General features: G+C 44.0%; 1 protein-coding gene and 1 pseudogene across 4 annotated transcripts in view; one reads left to right on the top strand and one right to left on the bottom strand.

Annotated features, from left to right (window-relative positions):
- SLC30A4 (solute carrier family 30 member 4) overlaps positions 1-2608 on the bottom strand; it is a 29902-nt gene extending 27294 nt beyond the window's left edge. For 3 of the 4 annotated variants that reach the window (XM_030318280.1, XM_030318284.1, XM_030318283.1), the window contains exon 1: positions 1906-2527. In XM_030318280.1, coding sequence (XP_030174140.1) covers positions 1906-2293 — 388 coding nt within the window. In that variant the 5' untranslated portion in view covers positions 2294-2527. The other variant, XM_030318281.1, reaches the window with a different exon arrangement.
- LOC115515993 overlaps positions 1-19682 on the top strand; it is a 62762-nt pseudogene extending 43080 nt beyond the window's left edge.
- Positions 19683-20183: the final 501 nt, after the last annotated feature.

Below are 20183 nucleotides of genomic sequence, written 5' to 3'. Positions count from 1 at the left end.
TAACAGATTTTAAAAATAGTATGTCAGAACAATTTTATCTTAATTTTTACTTAGGTAAAATAATTTTAAGGGGGAAAATTGTGATTAATGTGACTTTAACTTCAAATATTAAATATTAACTTCAAGAATCACTAAGTCTGACTGACTCAACTTTCTAGCTGTGTGAATTTGGGCAAGTCATTGAATCTTAGTCTGCTGAGGCCATGCCTTATCAGCTACAGCTTAACTCCTTTTAATTTCTTTATAGCTTAAGCATTTATAATTCTCTAACACAATAAAAATTAATTCAACACAAATTTATTGAGTGTCAACTCTGTGCCAGTCATTGTTTTAGGTGCTGAGAACGCAGCTTACATTTCAGCAGAAGAGAGATATTAAACAAGTGAATATACAAACAAGATAATCTCATGCTTTGGGCTTTTAAAGTTGGGGACAGAACAGGAGAGAGGAGATGTTTACTTTAGTCAGAAAAGGTTTCTCAGAGGTATCTTTTGGAGTAAGATATGAATGTCAAGACACCAGTCAAGAGAAGATTTGGGAAAAGCCACTCAAGGTTAAGCAGTGTTTTTCAAATTGCAAGCCCTGATCTATTTTGTGGAACACGAAATCAATTAAGTGGGGTGGGGGGATAACTGAAAAAATATTAGAATGCATCACAAGAAATAAGACTTTTGTCTTAATTATACATATATATGCTATATAATATATGTGTGTGTGTGTGTGTGTGTGTGTACATACATGCCTACATATGTATGCATGCATGCCCACCCGGGCACAGTGTTAAGTGTATTTCTTACTATATAGTGAGATTAAAAAATTTGAGAGCCACTGAGGTAGAGGGATCAGCTAGTTTGAAGGCCTTAGGGACAGTAAAGAGCTTTGTAAGCCATAGGGACAAAGAAGGCCAGCATGGCTGAAGTGAGGACTGGGGAGGAGGTATAAAATGAGGTAGGAAATGTATATAATTTTCCCACATACAACCTCCAGCCAGCATCTTAATCTGGACTGCCACCTCTATTCTCATCATGGGTTCTCGTTAAGAAACATGGCAGAATAACATCCTTGCTTTTATGTCACTTTGTAAACTGTCACTAAGAGAAGTTAGCAATTACACTAATGTGACTGTGAAATTAATCTCTAAGAATGTATTTTATAGTGAGAATGTATTACTTGAGTAATTAAAAAGTGAAAAAACCAAGTTCATAAACCCTGGGGGAGCCGTCTGTTTCCTTTCAGATCCTCACTATAATGAAAAACTTTAAAGGTTAGTAGTAGCTAATTCTGAAAATCTCTTGGCTATAAATACAAAAGGAAAGAGTATGAAGAGACCCCTGAAGTCAAATGCAGACACACACAAAAAAAAAAAAAAAAAAAAAATAGAGACCGGGACTGTAGATGTGGCTCTTTCACTAACCAGCTAAGTGTCCTCACAACTTATTTACACCTCTTTTGGGCCCTCAGATTCCTTAAGTGTGAAAAAGAAAGTAAAGCAGGTGTTCAGTAAGGTCACTTCATACCTTCATAATTTTATGATTCTAAGTTATTCTAGGTCATTTACTATTTTTAAAGGTTGCAAAAATTAACCTGGCCATTATTATTTTTAAAAAAATTTTTTAAAGAGGAAGTTAAATGATAAACGATGAAGCTCATGTCCTTAGCTTTACAGTAGATGTCACGGTGTTTGGAGAACTGGAAGAAAATGTCAGTTATCTCTGAAAGTTTATGTTGTACTTAGGTTGATCTGCACTTTGGAACCGTGTGGCCTTTCCATATCATCAGATCGGTATACTGATATATAACAAACTTCCTGAAAAGAACGTTTAAACCTCAAATCCTGTGTAGCTAAAGCTTGACAACAACCCTCCGGACAAGGTAAATGGAAAGTGAGTTGGCCACACAACTCACCTACAAGTTCTCCAATCATGAAAAGCAAGTAAAGAACGGCAGCAATGGTCAACCTGGTTTTCACCTTTCTCTGCTTCAGTAACTCTCGCTGTCTGCTGCAGTTGTCACAGGGGTCCACCTTCAGACTCAGCTGACTGTTGGTCAAAGGTAAGTCCTGGTCCAGTAAGGAATCGTCGTCGGCCTGGAGGGCCGGGTGCGCCCCGTTAACAGGCCTTTCTGGGATTTCAGAACCATCATCGGCCACCACAACTCGAAGTTTGTTAAACCGAGAAAGCCCCTCGTCCCCCACCTCATCCGAGAAGTCAAAGGCGCTGGTGTCATTTAAAAACGCGGCATCATCCTTCCGTAGCAGAGATTTGAGACGCTTCCACGCGCCGGATCCGGCCATGGCAGAGGCTGAGCGGCCGCGGCGCGGAATGGCTCGGTGCAGGCGGCCGGCCGGCGGCTCCTACTTCACCGGAGAGCCAGTTCCCGATGGCACTGCCGCGCGTCCCTCCCCATCCTGTGGAAAACGAAACACGCTATAAATTAAAGGCGCCCCAATACTGCCCACAAGTTCCGAAGCCCGGGGCGGCGGGGGGCGCCAGGCCGGCCCGGAGGCTCCGGGGCTCCGCGAGGGGCGGCGCATCTACCTGGGGCGCTGCCGCGGGGCCGCCGCTCATCTCCCCGCCCCCGGCCGGCCGGCTCGGCGGGGCCGACTCGCGCAGCTCGGCCCGGGGCCGGGCGGGGAGCGGGGCCGTCCTCGCGCCTGCCGCACCCGCAACTCCAGGCCGGCTTCCCGAGTCTGACAGGTTCGGGGCCGGCCGCCGGGGGCCGCCGCCTCTCCCCGCCCTGCGCGAGGCCGCGCGCGTGCGCCGCAGCGGCCGCAGGCGAGGAGCGCGAAGGAGGGGTCCGCACGAGCCCACGCAGGCCCGCGGCGCAGGGCTGCGGCGCCCGCAAAGGGGCGGGGCAGGGGCTCGTGCCGCATCCAGTCCTCCGCCTCCCGCCCGTAGCCCAGTCTCGGCTGCGGAGCCCCGCGCGCCCGGCTCTGCCCGAGGGGCACTCACAGGGAAGCCCCAGTCTCTGGTGCCGCACTGTCGCCTCCCCAGGCGGAGAGGCGCTAGCGGATGGAGCCGGGGCCTGCGGTCCGAGTGGGTAGATTCGAACGGTCCCGCCCGCCTGGGGCTGGGCGTTGCTGCGGGAGGTCGCTCCACCCTAGAGGGCCTCAGGAATCTCGGGGCAGGATCTCGGTTGCGGATCCTGGGCAGAAAACGAATTTGTGCTTTCTTGCTAAGTGAGAAACTAAGCAGCTTGCTTTCTTCGAGTTGCTGCTTCTCTGGCAAGTTGACAAAATTTGCTGCACGGGTGAGAGGGCAAGCAAAGCTTATGGTCAGCAGTTCTATGGCCTGCTTTATATTTACTATTGCTTTTCAGCAAGTATGTGTTATCCTGTGTGTTCGCTTAGTGTCCCTTCTCCCTCCATATAACATAGACTAAACCCAAGCAGAAAATCTAGTAGGGGTGTTCGTTTTGGCCTTTGGTTCTGTTAACAACCACAAATTTAAAAGAAGTTCTGAGAAGCAGTTTCTGATTTAGATTTAAGTTTTGGGGCGTCTGGGTGTGGCTCAGTTAAGCGTCTGACTTCAGCTCAGCTCATGATCTCCCGGATGATCTCGTGGTTCCTGGGTTCCAGCCCTGCTTAGGGCTCTGTGCTGACAGCTGAGCCTGGAGCCTGCTTCAGGTTCTGTGACTCCCTCTGTCTCTGCCCATCCCCTGTTCACACTCATGCGCGCGCTCTCTCTCTCTCTCAAAAATAAATATCTAAAAAAAAATTTTTTTTAAAGATTTAACTTTTAATAGTAACATGGAGGGGTGCCTGGGCGGCTCAGTGGGTTAAGCCTGACTTCAGCTCACGTCATGAGCTTGGAGTTTCAGACCCGTGTTGGGCTCTGTGCTGACAGCTCTGAGCTGGAGCTGCTTTGGATTCTGTGTCTCCCTCTCTCTGCACCTCCTGCTCATGCTCTGTCCCTCTGTCTCGCTCTCTCTCTCTCAAATAAATAAACTTTAAAAAATAATAGCAGAATGGAATGGCAATAGGCCTCCCCACTCCTCTTCTCCCTTGAAAGTCTAAGAGATTCTTAATCCAGAGCCCTTGAATGGGTTTTAGGGGCTTCTGGAAGCCTTAAATTCATGTGCAAAATATTGTGGCTTATATGGGTTTTCTTGAGTCAAGTCCCCTAGCTTTCATCATGTTCTAAATGGGTTTAAGACTCAAGTAAGATTTAAAACAGCAACACTGTCAGGAGAACTCATAGATCAACCCCCTAGCTTCCACTCAGAGTTGACTTGTAGTGCAAACTCCTCTATTTATCCTGTGTTAATGGATGTCATATTTGGATAGTAGTCTACATGGATTGCCAAGTTTCAAGTTACAAAATCTGCAATAAAAGTCACATGGAACATCATTTTCCTCTGAAGATTTAGAATGCACTTTCAATCTTGCATGCCTTGGGTGCAAGAGCACCAACTGCCTTTGAAACTCCCCCAGCAATCCTTTCACTTTTGAATGCCCACCATATCCCCACAGAGCTGCAGCCATGGGAGTTAGGTTAGGAAACCTGGATCAGAGATCCCATGTTCCCAAGACCCGGGAGGGAAGTCCTTGCCTAGGAAATTATCAATAATCAGGGCCCTCAGTTCATTATCAGCTGAAGGGAGAGTGCTTAGTGAGTAGTGCTTTCCTAACCCCAAAATTCTTAATCCACCCAATTTGGGAGTAGGTTAGTGGTTTTCATTTGTTATACTGCTTGAAATTCTGCTAGTGAGAAAGATGAATGAAACAAAGCAACTATGTCAGGAGTGTGATTGCTCTCTCTTTAGTATGACTTCTTCAAATAGGATTCCATCCAAGGAAAGGGGATAGATGTGTTCAAGGAAAGTTGAGGCAGGAGCATGGATTGTTTTGGGTACTTACAGTAAGCTTGTTGGGAAGGGGTGCAGTTCTGCGTCCCATTTATTTTTATTATTTTCTATCGCTGGGTATCTGGACAGAGTGAGGGGTGGATAACAAAAACTATTAGTGATTTTAATGTATGTTCACAAATTCAGATACTTGTCCCATCCAGAGGTAGAGCTTAATCTCCCTCCCAGTGAATGTGAGCTGCTCTTATTGAATATCTAATGGCTTACAAGGAATAGAATGTGACATAAGTGACAGTAGATGACTTAAAAGACTAGGTCATAAGAGGCACTGTAGTTGCCTGCTTGTTCTCTCTTGGATCACTTGCACTGGGAGAAGCCAGAGTTACCATGTCACGAGGAACTCAAGCAGCCCCAAGGAAAGGCCCATGTGATGAGAATGGAGACCTCCTGCCAGCAGCGATGTGAATGAGCCGTATTGGAAGCAGGTCCTCCACCCTAGTTAAACCTTCAGATGTTTGTAGCCCAGGAGATGTTGACTGAAACCCCATGAGAGATCCTGAGCAGAAGCTCCCATCTAAGCCACTCCCAGATGACCCACAGAGACTGAGATAATAATGTTCATTGTTTTAGTATGGTAAGTTTGGGGATAATTCGTTACACAGCAATAGATAATGAATATACTCAATCTCAACTTTGCTCTGTACCAGGAAAGACACTTTTCTATTCTTTTATCACGCGCGCCCTTGTTCCTAGGCCTGTCCTTGGGCTAGTGGCATGATTTCTATCACTGAACTTTAAAATGGGCTAAATAAATAGACTTCTGTGAATAGTCTTGGAATTTGCAACCTTATTTCTATGTATTCAGAATTTATAACAACAGACAAATGAACTTTTGAAAAATAATCCATTTATAATCTGGGCACTGCCTGCAATTCAGCTAGCTATTGCTCACCATGCCATTCTTTATAAGAGACTTAATACTTCTTTCCAGTTGAAGAACTTTTTTGCATGGGCAATAGAAAAAGTTGCCAACCATTTATCCTATTTCTTACCCAGGTAACTCCTAACACACAATCTGTTTAGGTAATACCAGAAGTCTGACATTTGCAAGACACACACTCCAGCAGTCAACGAGAATAGCCCCCAAATATCCTTCGTCCAGAACCTGTTTTGTGGCCCAGATATCTCTTGGGACAAATGACAACGCTGAAAATAATACCACAGCTAACATTTACTTGGGGCTTGTTTATGCACCAAGCACCTCTGCAGGGGACCTGATTTCCATTAGAGGGGAAGTTAAGAATTCAAAGCATGGGTCTTAAGTCTGACCGTGTTTGTATCCTGGTTTCACCATTTAGTTATATCGTCTCTGGAAAACTATTTCACCAATCTGTGCTTCAATTTCTTACATATAAAATGGGGATGATAAGAGTACCCACTTCACGAGGCTGTGGTGAGGATTCAATGAGATGATGCATGTAAAGCATGTAAAACATAGCATATGTAGTTCCTAGCACATAGTAAGTGCTCAGTCGATGACAGCTCATGTTTTTTTTTAAGTAGATGAAGACGTGGAGTCTCAGGGAAGTGAAGTAAACTGACTGGAGTCATGCAGCTAAAAAACAGAGCAGGAGTTCAATTCCAGATCAGTTTGGTTTCAGAGCTCAAGCTCTCAAACACTAGCCTGCACTGTCCTCTCAGTTTCACACACAAATGGAATGATGTGCAGAAAAGCACCTAGACTCCTTCAGGTGTGCTGGGAGAAATCCCTGTTCCATATATCAAGACTTGCCAGCACCTTGAGACTTCAACATCACCCTGTGAAATCCTTCTTGGAAAGGAAAGGAAAAAGTGGAAAAGTTTTTAAAATCGAGGTATGGGGAAAGGTGCCACTTACTTGACAGGCTCACATGTTGCATATTCCCAACCTGAGAATTCCTTCTCCATTGGAATAGATGATTGTAGGAGATTTCCAAAGGATGCATTTGGAATGTGACTTCTTATCTTTTCAGGAGGGGTTGAAAGCTATCAGATACAAATGGACAAGAGCTAGTGATGTGATACACAACTATGGGGAGTATAATAATTTCTTCTTTCTATGGAGTGCTATGCTAACAGAGTGGCTGGAGAGTCAGTTTAACCCCTCCTCCAGGGGAAGAGAAGGATGCAAAGTAGGTAAGAGAATTGTCCAAGGACAGGCAAGTTGCCTTCTTGGACAGTGAGTAGATAAGGAGAGGGTCTCTGGGCCACACCCATGTATCTGTCAGGAAACCAACCTGTGAGCTAAAACAATCAAGTTCATTGTTTTCATACCTTTGCTTTGTCTTTCCTTACTTTTTAAAGGAAATGTACCTGTGAATTTCTCTAACCATATCTGGCTAAAATTAGAGGGAATAGGAGCTGGGATGGGTTTAAGACATAAGCACACCCGCCCTGGAGTCTGGAGGTAACAGCTTGAAGGTGAGGGTGGAACACTGATTTTGGACATGCTTTAGGAATCCATCACAGACAAGAGAAGTTCCTTCAGCCTCTAATTTTGCCATCCTTTCACAGTGATCCCCAGCACCATACTGTTGCTGAACTCATTTTCTTGGCTGTAAAAGTGGAAAATAGTATTTGTCCTACCTCTGTCACAGGAACACTGTAAGAATCCAATGAAATTTTGCATGTGAAAACATTCCCTTACTTACTTTACTAGAGAGAGCTATTAAAAACCATACCATCTGGGGCACCTGGGTGCCTCAGTCAGTTAAGCATCTGCTCTGGATTTTGGCTCAGGTCATGATCTTGCGGTTCATGGAATCGAGCCCTCCATTGGGTTCGATACTCACAGCGTCAAACCTGCTTGGGATTTTCTTTCTCTCTCTCTCTCTCTGCCTCTCCCTAGTTCGTGCTCTCTCTCAAAATAAATAAACATTAAAAAAAGAAAGAAAGAAAGAAAAAAGAAAGAAAGAAAAAATATTTTAATCATAGTTCATTCATAACTTTAAATTCCCCTCTAAAAAACATTTGTATTTCTTGAAACTGATGTTTAATTTCTAAGAAATTCTTAGTGGTGAGATTAATCTGTCTCATACTGATTGGAGATGATTAAAACACTAATACTCAGTTTATACTTACAGTAGACTTATTTCAGAGAACATTATAACCTTTATGAATTAAACCAAGACAGAGAAGCAACTGCGGACAAAGTGACTCTTGTGACCTCTTAGAACTGGTGGCTTTAAACAATGAAGGCCATTGTATAAAAACTCCCTCCCAGGGTTATTGTGAGGATTAATTAGATTAAAATCTGCAAAGTGCTTTGAGTTTTTCCCAGAATTCCTTTATAAATAAAGATGGCATTAATTATTTTTTTTAGAAGTATCCTTATATGGATCTTCCCAGAATCAAATGTAACAAATTCACCTGTTGTATAACTTGTATTCCCTGAAGCAAAAAACCCAAGACCAAGCCAACCTAAACGACCTCTAATGGTTTTAAAATGACTATAGATAGGAGCATGCTTGAATGAGCAGAAGTTAGTACCCTAATCACAAAGATCTTGGTGTATGTTTTACATGACCGGGTAATGCCTCATAATCACTATGCCATATGGTAATTAGGTATAAATTACTGTAATTATTACAGCTGTTTTATACTGATCAACCAAGTTTTACTCTCCTCTTTGTTATTTATATTTTACTAACTCACATTCTACTCACTTACAAATAGGCTTTAAGGCAGTCTTCCCATTAGTAGGCCTTCCTCACCTCAGAATACTAGAAACGATGAGAATGAGAGTTTTTTCCTGATACTAGATACTGTCTAATCCTCATTGTATGCACAGAAACAAATAGACACAGATGAAAGACAGGTGTCTTAACAACCAACTCTCCAGCAGCTGAGGTTCCTTGGGAACCCCTTCTCAGTTTCCCAGTCTCTGATCTTAATCCTGTTCCCAGTGACCCACCCAGCCCGCACTGTGAGCTTCCCCCCCACACCCCAAGAAGGAGCTACTCTGAATATTCTGAGTGTGGGTGTGGGGCAACCCAATTGGGTGGAGGCCTGTGATGTGGGTGGTGAAAGAATTCACCCTGGGCAGAACAAAGGAGATAGAAGTTTATTAAATACACCGCAAGGGAGCTACAGGCAGGACAGCAAAGGAGAGACTGTTTGATAGGGGGCTGTGGGTGGGGGGGTGGGGTGTAGTTAAGGGGGGAAGGTGGGGAGGTATGAGAATGTGTGGAATTTTGGTACCTTTTTTTTGGTACCTGTGCCCCATTGTAAGTAGCTCAGTTGTCAACTAGGTCTTAAGGCTATTTTGAGGGGGGTCACCTAATGGGCCTATTTGCATTTAGCCTGGTGGTCACTGTGGGCCCTTTTACCTTACTGAGGTTTCCATTGCTCAGGCATGTTGCCTAAAAGCTGCCTCTACAGTGGGCTTAAGGTAGCAGAAACTCTGGAGCAGGTCCAGGGGAAGTCTGGGGAACAGTAGGGTAAGAAGCCCATTGTAAATGAGGAACCGGTCTGGCAGGCAACCAGCTGTCCTGATTTACTCGGGATGGAGGGTATTTCCAAGACCTGAGACCACAGTTTACTGGGATGAGTTTACCTTGTAGCAAGAATAGATTCTGTAACCGTGATATTGCTGGGCAGGGAGAGTATCTTACCTGGGCAAGACACCTTGTTCCTGTTGGGCCCTGCAGCACACTGGGCTGGGTGTTCTCAGGGAATTCTCAGGATGTGACTCCTGTTACAGTGAAATGGAAGAGGTCAAAGGTGTCTGAGAGGGAGGCCAACCACCTCAGATAGGACCCCCAAGGTACCATGACCCTGTTAGAGCCGCGGAGATCCCAAGTCAGTTCTGTAACTTTGCAGGTGTGGAAACTCTGCCTGAGGGTGAGGCTAGGGAAGTCAGTGTATGCCAGACTGCCCCAAGAGACTGAGTAAATTACTGTGTGGTTGATTGCTTAATTATCCTGGGGTACAACTCTCTTACTGCCCTGGATGCCCTCTTCACAGGACCAGTGAATATGAGAAACCAAGTTACCTTACAGCTAGAACAAAGGTGGCTGGGGGGTTTCAGTGACATCGTTTACAGGCCTCATGGCCTCTCCTGGCCTTTTGTGTTCCTTTTTCCCTGCTGGGGTGTTCTTTCTCCTTCTCGGTGTCTGGCTAACTGCCATTCAGCTTTCAAACCCAATGGATTCTGCCCAATTTCCCTCCTTCTTTCCCTCTTTCCTCCTCTCCTTCCCTTCTTTCTTCCCTCCCTTTTGTTATTAAACTTAAAAAAGTTTATTTTTGAGAGAGAGTGCACATACACACACATGTGCATGGGTGGGGGAGGGGCAGAGAGAGAGGGGCACAGAGGACCTGAAGCAGGCAGCACTGACAGCAGAGAGCCGGATGTGGGGCTCAAACTGGCAGATGACAAGATCATGACCTGAGCCAAAGTTGGACACTTAACCAACTGAGCCTCTCAGGTGCCCCTTCCTTCCCTTTCCTCTTTCCTTCTTCTCTTTCTTTCTTCCCTTCCACAAATGTTATTTGAGTGTTTATCATATGCCAGTCACTAAAGTAGGCACTGGAGCTATAGAATTGGATAAGACAAAGTCTAGATGATAACCCACCCCTGATTAGTCCTGTATATACAGCATAAATTCTAATTCTTTATTACTAATCCCCCCCCCCCAGATTCCATGCAGACTGTTGATATCTATATATAACTTTCGAGCGAAAGTGAAAAGAATATAGCCTTTCTTCTTGGTTCAATTTTAGTTTAGTCTTTCTGAAATCATTCCCCAGGCCCCCATCTGGTAAAGTCTTCAGATAACCACTTCCATCCATGGCGTGCTGATTTTTATCACTTAGTATTACTTTTACTGCCTTTAGTTCTCCCAGTTGTGCTTAGTTCTGAGTTGTGACCTCGCAGCTCAGAGCCCTGTCTTCATTTTATAAATAGTCGGGATATTTTTATCCCGAAGTGCATTACTTTGCACTTGTTCCCACTAAAGCTCACTTGTCAGTTGTCTGACCACAGAGTCAGATTTATAGGCTCTTCTGACTAGCCCAAGGATTGGCAAACTTTTTCTATAAAGGGCCAGATAATAAATAATTTCCGGTTTGCAGCAATACCTTGGTGCTGGTCGAATTTGCTCACTTCTGCCCTTGTGAAAGCAGCCGTAGGTGATAATAAGCAAATGAGTATGGCTATGTTCCCATAAAACACTGGACACTGAAATGTGAATTTCATATACTTTTCACCTGCCACAAAATATTAGTCTTCTTTCGATTTTTTTCAACCATTTAAAAATGGAGAAACCATTCTTAGCTCAAGGGATGCACAAAAACAGGTGTAGGCTGGATTTGGCTTGTGGGCTGTAGTTTGCTGGCCATGATCCAGACTCATCACTAGTTAGAAGTGTTGTTCGAGATTTCACTGCTCATTCCCTCCTCCTGATCACTTATACATATAAGTGATATACATTGTAATTGCAGTTGCCTTATATGGCATGGTTTTTTTCACCACTCCTTTACCTACTCAATTCTAGATAAAGTCTAGAGTCACTCTCCCCCATGGCATCCATCCCACCCCAAGTCTAGACAAGTCCATTTGTTACATATGCTCATGTCTCACTTTGTAAATTTATCTTCATTAGTGGCATTATTTGACTAGTGGCTGCTTCTCACTCCCTTGTTAGGCTTTATGCTTCATGAGACTGGGGGCTGTCTATCTTTGCTCATATCTCCTGCACCTGACCCTGTGCCTGGCACGCAGTAGGTGCTCAATAAAGCATTTGTTGAACAGAGGAACCAGATCCACAGCAGACCTCAGCTTATTGGCTGGGCATTGTTGTCTATAATAGCTCCCTCCCCTTATTAGCAGAGAGACCTTGAATTTTAAGATCTCTTTGAGCCTCAGTTTCCTTCTCTGTCAAACGGAGATAAGAGTTACTATCACTGGGTTGTGGTGACTTAAATGAGAAGATGTAACTGGCACATGGCTTGCTCCAGTCACTGTTAGATTAATGTCAGGCTCCTTCCCCACTTCCTCTCATTGCTGTCAACTCTATGGTTGTCTGATGTCTAACTACCACTTGCTCAGGCATCCCAAGTGCATAGGACTCCACCTGCCTGAAGAGAACTGCACTGTTTCCTTCGAGAAACCCAGAATTAGAAATATGATGAGTACACCCTTCATATATCTGCTGCCTTTCTAAGACCTGTCACTTGGGCCCTCTAGTTCCCTCCCCTGGCTGGAATCAACAGGCTCCACCCATTGTTTTTGCTTCCTTATGTTTGCTTATGTTTGCTTAGTTCCTTATGGCCTCACAAAACATTGGCCTCACAAAACATTCCAATCTTATGTGACTTTTATTTCAGCCTCTCCTTTGGAAATCTGTCAAAGGTTTTTTTAAGGTGTTAAGGTAGAAAATATAAAGCAGTTCCCTTTTACCTACACACTGTTTACTTCCTCAAAAATTAAGTAAATTAATTTTTCTTTTTACAGATACCATTTGACCATCTTTGTCTAAAGTTAACTTTAAGTGTTTACCATGCTTATTTCACAAATAAACCATAACTTCCTAGGTTCTCTCCAGAGATTTCTTAATGATAATAATTATCATGTCATAAAAATTACAAGATTTTGAGCCCAAAATATGTTAAGCACTGTGCTAGGAACTTTAATTAAATACATCATTTAATTAAATCCTTATAACAGCCTTGCATAGTGGATACTATTATCCCCATTTTATACATGGGATAAATGAAATTTTTTTTGAGAGAGAGAGAGTGTGTGTGTGTGTATGAGAGCAGAGTAGGGGGAGGGGCAGGGACACAAGAGAGAGAGAGAGAGGGAGAGAGAGAGACTCTCAAGCAGACTGTATGCCCAGCACAGAGCCCCATGCAGGGCTCTGTCCCATGACCCTGAGATCATGACCCGAGCCAGATTCAACAGCCGGATACTTAACCTACTGAACTATGCAGGCACCCAAGGATAAATGAAGTCTTTTAAATAATTTATTGAAAGCCACGTTATTAGAAGATGGTGGACTCAAGGTTTGCATTCAGGTTTCCCCCAGCCCAGTGCCCATCATCTTTCCATCCTGACATTTTCTTCCCTTCTTATGCTTGGTAGCTGGTGGTGCTGGGAAGGGCACGTGTATCACATTTTCACTCTTGTAACCTCCCGAGTGAACAGCCAGCTATGATGACTGTTGCCCATTTTGGCTAATGGCTCCTCAGTGTCATAGCAAAGTTCCATCAGAACTCATGTGGGTTTTAAAGTATTACCCTTTTGGGGCGCCTGGGTGGCGCAGTCGGTTGAGCGTCCGACTTCAGCCAGGTCACGATCTCGCGGTCCGTGAGTTCGAGCCCCGCGTCGGGCTCTGGGCTGATAGCTCAGAGCCTGGAGCCTGTTTCCGATTCTGTGTCTCCCTCTCTCTCTGCCCCTCCCCCGTTCATGCTCTGTCTCTCTCTGTCCCAAAAATAAATAAACGTTGAAAAAAAAAAATTAAAAAAAAAATAAATAAAGTATTACCCTTTTGCTTAAAACCACTCATCATCCATCCATCCAACCAATATGTCTATTTTTTTAAGTTTGTTTGTTTGTTTTTGAGAGAGAGAGAGCAAGCAGGAGGGGCAGAGAGAGAGGGAGACAGAATCTCAAGCAGGCTCCGCACCATTGGCACAGAGTCGGATGTGGGGCTTGAACTAGACACTTAACCTACTGAGCCACCCAGGTGCCCCTAACCAATATTTCTCAACAGGCTATCTCACTCCGTTTGGGCTGCTATAACAAAATACCACAGGCTGGGTGTCATAGAAACAGCAGAAATCTACTTCTCACAGTTCTGGAGGCTTAGAAGTCCTAGATCAAGGGGCACCTGGGTGGCTCAGTCAGTTGACCATCTGACTCTTGGTTTCAGTTCAGGTCATGAGTTCAAGCCCCATGTCAGGCTCTATGCTGACAGTGCAGAGCCTGCTTGGGATTCTCTCTCTCTGCCCCTCCTCTGCTTGCTCTCTCTCTCTCTCAAAATAAATAAATAAACAAACAAAAAAAAAGTCCAAGATGAAGGCACTAGCAGGGTCATCTTCTGGTGAGGACCCTCTTCCCGATTCATAGCCATTGCTTTTTCACTGTGTCCTCACAGAGTAGGGCGGGTAGGGAGGTCTGTGGGACCTCCTTTGTAAGAACATGAATCCCATTCATGAGGGCTCCATCCTTGTGTCGTAATCACCTCCCAAAGTCTCCATCTTGTAACATCATCACTTCGGCATTAGGATTCCAACTGGTGACTTTTGGGGGACACACACATTCAGATCATAGCAGAGATTGTATACCAGACACTGTGCTATGTGTTGAATGTGTCTTAGGCCAAAGAAATGTGTCTTTAGTGCTTAAAATTAGTTTAAAATGAAGACATTGGGGGTGGGGGGTGCGCCTGGGTGGCTCAGTCATTCAAGCTTCTGAGTCTTGATTTCGGCTCACGTCATGATCTCACAGTCTGTAAAGTTGAGCCCTGTGTCAGCCTCTGCACTGACAGTGTGGGGCTGCTTGGAATTCTCTTCCCTCTCTCTGCCCCTCCCCCAGTTACACACATGTGCGCACTTTTTCTCTCTCTCTCTCAAATAAAATTAAATAAATAAATAAATAAATAAATAAATAATAAAATTAAGGCACTGGGTAGTTAATAGACGAGGCATTTGGAGAGGAGGGCTTGGAGGTAGGGAAGATGGAGAGAAAGGATGGGAAAGAGAAGAACTTCCTATGAAATCACTGTCTTGGGGACCCATGGGTCAGGAGGAGGCCAGTGGGTATGGCGAGGAAGGCAAGGGAAGATGAATGAGATTCTCACACACCAGGATAGAAGTGATAAGGTGGAACCAGCAGAATTTCTCTCTGGCATGACATACTGCCTCTGTTAGTGTGCCTTATGATTTTCGGTTCTCTTTCCAACAGCCAGTACTTTCCTAGCTCTCTGACATTCTTGTTTTCTCTTTCCCAAGCCAGCATAGATGATACCTTTGCATTGGTGTTCTCTGTCTGGGTAGCATCCCCATTTATCTTGATGGCCTACCAGAATTGCTGCAGTGACAGCCTGTTTCACTGTGTAGAAGGCACTTACTTCATTTCTGCTGTAGTTTTATGTGTGTGTGTGTGTGTGTGTGTGTGTGTGTGTCTGTGTGTCTGTGTATGCACAGTGTGTGCGTGTGTAGGCACATGAGAAGTGAGAGCGCCTGGATTGTTGTAGTTCAGACCATGCTCATACAAAGGGATCCTGGTGACCAGAAGAATCCTCACAGGCACATCCACCTCAGTGCGTTCGCTGTGCATCAGAGTCAGAAACTTGATTTTGTTGACACCCTGAGAATATATTCATCTCCTATTAACTAGCTCACAGAGAGTAATAAATACAAAGCAGAATATTGAGGGTATGTAGGAAAGTGTACATATGTTTCATTTATTTTTTTTTAACATTTTATTTATTTTTGAGACAGAGAGAGACAGAGCATGAACGGGGGAGGGGCAGAGAGAGAGGGAGACACAGAATCGGAAGCAGGCTCCAGGCTCTGAGCCACCAGCCCAGAGCCCGACGCGGGGCTCGAGCTCACGGACCGCGAGATCGTGACCTGAGCTGAAGTCGGACGCTTAATCGACTGAGCCACCCAGGTGCCCCATGTACATATGTTTTAAAGATCCATACTGAAATGAGTAGGGATGAAGTGACTTGGGTCTATCTATCTGCTTTAAAATATTTTAGTTTTGGGGCACCTGGGTGGCTCAGTCAGTTAAGTGTCTGACTTCCATTCAGGTCATGGTCTCACAGTTTGTGGGTTCGAGCCCTGCATCAGGCTCTGTACTGACAGCTCAGAGCCTGCAGCCTGCTTCAGATTCTGTGTCTCCCTCTCTCTCTGCCCCTCCCCTGCTCATACTCACTCTCTCAAAAATAAATAAACATTTAAAAAAATTTTTAAGTGAAGCAGGTGTGGGAAAATCTTGATAATAATGATTGAATTTGGTTAATGGGTATTTTATACTATTTGTACATTACATATGTTATATACTAATTATATTATTTCCCTACTTCTGTGTGTTTGAAATTTTTCTTAACATGAAAATTAAAACAATAAAGGAAATGACAATAATTTACAGAAAGAAATACAAAATCGTCAGGTTACCTCGTGCAAGTTAAGTTAACGAGGAATCCAAGGCGGAGAGCTAAGTCGATGTAAGACTGTTGGGTCACCCAGGACAATGACATATTCCTGTCTGCAACCAGGCGCTCTTCTCTCCCCTTCTGCTCTCATGTCCTGGGACTTAATTCCTGGGACTATCTCAGAAACTTAGAAATCTGATTCCTACATCCACGGCTGCTCCCATCGCACTCCCTGTCCCCTGTCAGATACTTAAATCCTGCCCCAGGCTGAGGGGATTGGTGCCTCTATTGCTACCACCCCTGGCAACAGGCATCTATCTCTCCCGCTTGCAGCTTCTAGTTTTGCTTTAGGACTGCCCATTCTTGGGGTACATGAGAGACCCTGCTAACTCAAATGCTGGTTCAGTTTCCACTCCTGCTGGCACCCCCATCCCATCAGATCTCTTAGGGCCTTGAAACCTGAGAAGCAGCAAGGCATGGGAACAGGGAGGATTCCTGACCTCGCGGCCTGACCTATCTGCTGGGCTCTGCCGTGTTTGCCGGGCACCAGCTCCAGGAATGGCACAGATGGCTAAAGGGAAAGGCACTAAGGATGCCTCATTTTCAAAGGCACAATTTATTTAATTTGATTCTTATTCAGATCTGTGAGATATAGTTATCATTCCTACTTGAAGAGATAGGGAACTAGGGCACTGTGAGGTTAAGCAATGTGTTTACAGTCACAGAGTTAATCTGCAGCAGGACCATGGTGTGAACTGAGGCGTTCCCGTCCCCTGAAGGAGTTTATCGGTGTCTAAATCCAAGTTATTACTAAACTACTGTATTTCTCAAATTAAACTAGTGTTTGTAGCAACCAGGTTGTGTTACCGCAAAAGATGATTCGTTATTAGCAGCAGGTTGGAATTATTCAACAGCTAAATGCCATATTTCATTTTCATCCATGTGTTGAATTTACTAATTTTTAAAAAATGTTTATTTATTTATTTTGAGAGAGAAAGAGCAGGGGAGGGGCAGAGAGAGAGAATCCCAAACAGGCTCGACAATCAGCGTGGAGCCTGACTCAGGGCTTGATCCCAGGACCAACCATGAGATCATGGCCTGAGCCAAAATCAAAAGTCGGATGCTTAACTGACTGAGCCACCCAGGCACCCCTGAATTTACAAATTTAAATAAAACGGTCCTGATTTTTCATTATGAGGAGTTAATAACTAATACCTATAGTTGATAAATCAAGAAAAAAGGGTGTAAATATATTACATATAGTTTCAGTGGTAAACAGTAGTAGAATTTAAAACAGAAACTATTGGGGCCCCTGGGTGGCTCAGTGGGTTAAGCATCTGACTTCAGCTCAGGTCATGATCTCGCTGCTCGAGAGTTTGAGCCCCACTTCGGGCTCTGTGCTGACAGCTCAGAGCCTGGAGCCTGTTTTGGATTGTGTGTCTCCCTTTCTCTCTGCCCCTCTCCTGCTCACACTGTGTCTCTTTCTCTCAAAAATAAATAAATGTTAAAAAAAAATTTAGGGGTGCCTGGGTGGCGCAGTCGGTTAAGCGTCCGACTTCAGCCAGGTCACGATCTCGCGGTCCGTGAGTTTGAGCCCCGCGTCAGGCTCTGGGCTGATGGCTCAGAGCCTGGAGCCTGTTTCCGATTCTGTGTCTCCCTCTCTCTCTGCCCCTCCCCCGTTCATGCTCTGTCTCTCTCTGTCCCAAAAATAAATAAACGTTGAAAAAAAAATTTTTTTTTTTTAAATTTAAAAACCCAAAAACCAGAAAGTATTCATAAAAAACCTCTGAGTAATGGGTGTGGCAGTGATGTGGTTGGTGGGGATGAGAGGTAGGAGATGTTTTTGTTTCTCATTTTACACACATCTATACGGTCTGAATTTTTAAAAATATGGGCAAGTTTTACTTGTATAGATTAAAAATAATAGTTTTTTTTTTTTAAATTTTTTTTTTTTTCAACGTTTATTTATTTTTGGGACAGAGAGAGAGACAGAGCATGAACGGGGGAGGGCCAGAGAGAGAGGGAGACACAGAATCGGAAACAGGCTCCAGGCTCTGAGCCATCAGCCCAGAGCCTGACGCGGGGCTCGAACTCACGGACCGCAAGATCGTGACCTGGCTGAAGTCGGACGCTTAACCGACTGCGCCACCCAGGCGCCCCTAAAAATAATAGTTTAAAAATAGAAAAAAGAAGTGAAATACAATGAAACGTATCCCCTCAATGAGTGATTGCTGAAATTGTCATATGTAATACTATGTAGCCAATAGAAATTTTAAGTAGGAAAGGCAAATCAAGAATGATGTGGTTAGGATAATACCTAACCACGTATATACTGCGTGTAGGTATATGTGCATACAAACAGGAAGGATACATATCAAAGTGATACCAAAGTGTAGGGATGAGGGGTGAGGAGGAGAGGAGGATTCTGATGATTAACTGCATTCACTTCTATATATGGCTTGATTTTTTTTGAGGGGCATGTACTGAATATGAAAGTGTGCAGAATATTTTGCAGGTTCAAAGCTACAGCGATTCTGAGTGTTCCCTCTTTTCCTCTTTGCCACAGAACAGCCAAATGTGATTGCACTGTGTTACATATAAGTGTCAGGATCTTACACTTGATTTATAGTGAAGAAATTCACTGTTCCTAAATATTGTTACAAAAGAGAAGTTTGTGAATTGCATTATTCCACTCTCAGGCCTTAATGTCACCACAGAGCTGACCAAGTCTGATTCATGGTTTTTTTTGTTTTTTTTTGTTTTTTTTTTTTTGTTTGTTTTTGTATTGTTACATTTCCTTCCTTTGCTTGGTTTCCACCAAGGGTGTGTGGGGTTTAAATCTCCAAATCCAGTATCTCATGGCTGTAACAAGGTATGTATCCCACACTATAGAGTCCTGGACTTGGAGTCTTTAACCCTGATACTTGGTAGAATCCTTCTGATGAAGAGAAGCAGGGGAACAGGAAGCAGTATGTCCATGGAGGTCCCCAAGGCAGCCTCCACAGAGGAGTAGAAGGCAATGGAAGATAAAGTGACGAGTCCAGAGAAAGCCGAGGAAGCAAAATTAAAACCAAGGTATTGTCATCTGGGACAAAAGCCTGGAGGTTTAGATTTCTTAAGGAAACGATTGCAGAAAGGGCAAAAATACTTTGATGCCAGGGATTACAACCTGGCTAAAACACAACTGAAAAGCAAGCAGCTTCCTACTGCAGCTCTGACTAAGACAAGTCACTGATGACCGCGTTCCCACTCCACAGAAACTTCCTCCACAGAAACCATCCCTTGCTGCAAGCAAGCTGGCTGGCTGATTAAAAGAGCTGAACTGCATGAATCTTCTAATTCTCATTATTTCTCCTTGTTATTTCTCTGCTTTTCATTTCCTTTCATTCACTAAGTCTTTTGAGAAAGAGCTTTGCAGGTAGCAGTAGTGTGTGCTGCTATTGTAAGGAAATATACGCGTGGAGAGTTTTTGATTAGTTTAACAGTGCGCTGATAAAGAGAACGTGTTTGAGCAACATAAAGTAATCTGCTTGAAAATAATTGTGTATATTACCTAACTCCTAGTGTAGGACTGGTTCCAACAAGTAACAAGCAAGTTTTATGATTGTAATGTTTTGGCTTTCTTTAATTCATCTTAATTCAGCTCTGTATGTTACTCTTATTTAAAATAACCACGGGGTGTCTAGGTGGCTCAGTAGGTTAAGCCTCCGACTTCAGCTCAGGTTATGATCTCACAGCTCCTGAGTTCAAGCCCCATGTCGGGGTCTGCGCTGACAGCTCAGAGCCTGGAGCCTGCTTCGGATTCTGTATCATCCTCTCTCTCTCTGCCCCTCCCCACCCATTTTTTTTTTTCTCTCTGTCTCTCTCAAAAAATAAACATTAAAAAAATAAATAAAATAACCTCTATTGTATTAATTTCTTTTGCATTTTCCTTTTGGATTTTTTAAAAAATTTTTTTAATGTTTATTTATTATTGAGAGACAGAGCATGAGCAGGGGAGGGGCAGAGAGAGAGGGAGACACAGAGTCTGAAGCAGGTTCCAGGCTCTGAGCTGGCAGCACAGAGCCCCTGGCAGGGCTTGAACTCACAAACTGTGAGATCATGACCTGAGCCAAAGTCAGACACTTAACTGACTGAGCCACCCAGGCACCCCTCCTTTTGGATTTTGTAAAACAGAAGTTTAAGACCACAAGTTGGAAGAAAGGTCACATTCTTCAAACAAAAATAGATGGG

The sequence above is a fragment of the Lynx canadensis genome, chromosome B3, assembly GCF_007474595.2.
Source record: "Lynx canadensis isolate LIC74 chromosome B3, mLynCan4.pri.v2, whole genome shotgun sequence".
NCBI classification, from domain to species: Eukaryota; Metazoa; Chordata; class Mammalia; order Carnivora; family Felidae; genus Lynx; species Lynx canadensis.
This window is presented reverse-complemented; position numbering and strand designations above follow the sequence as displayed.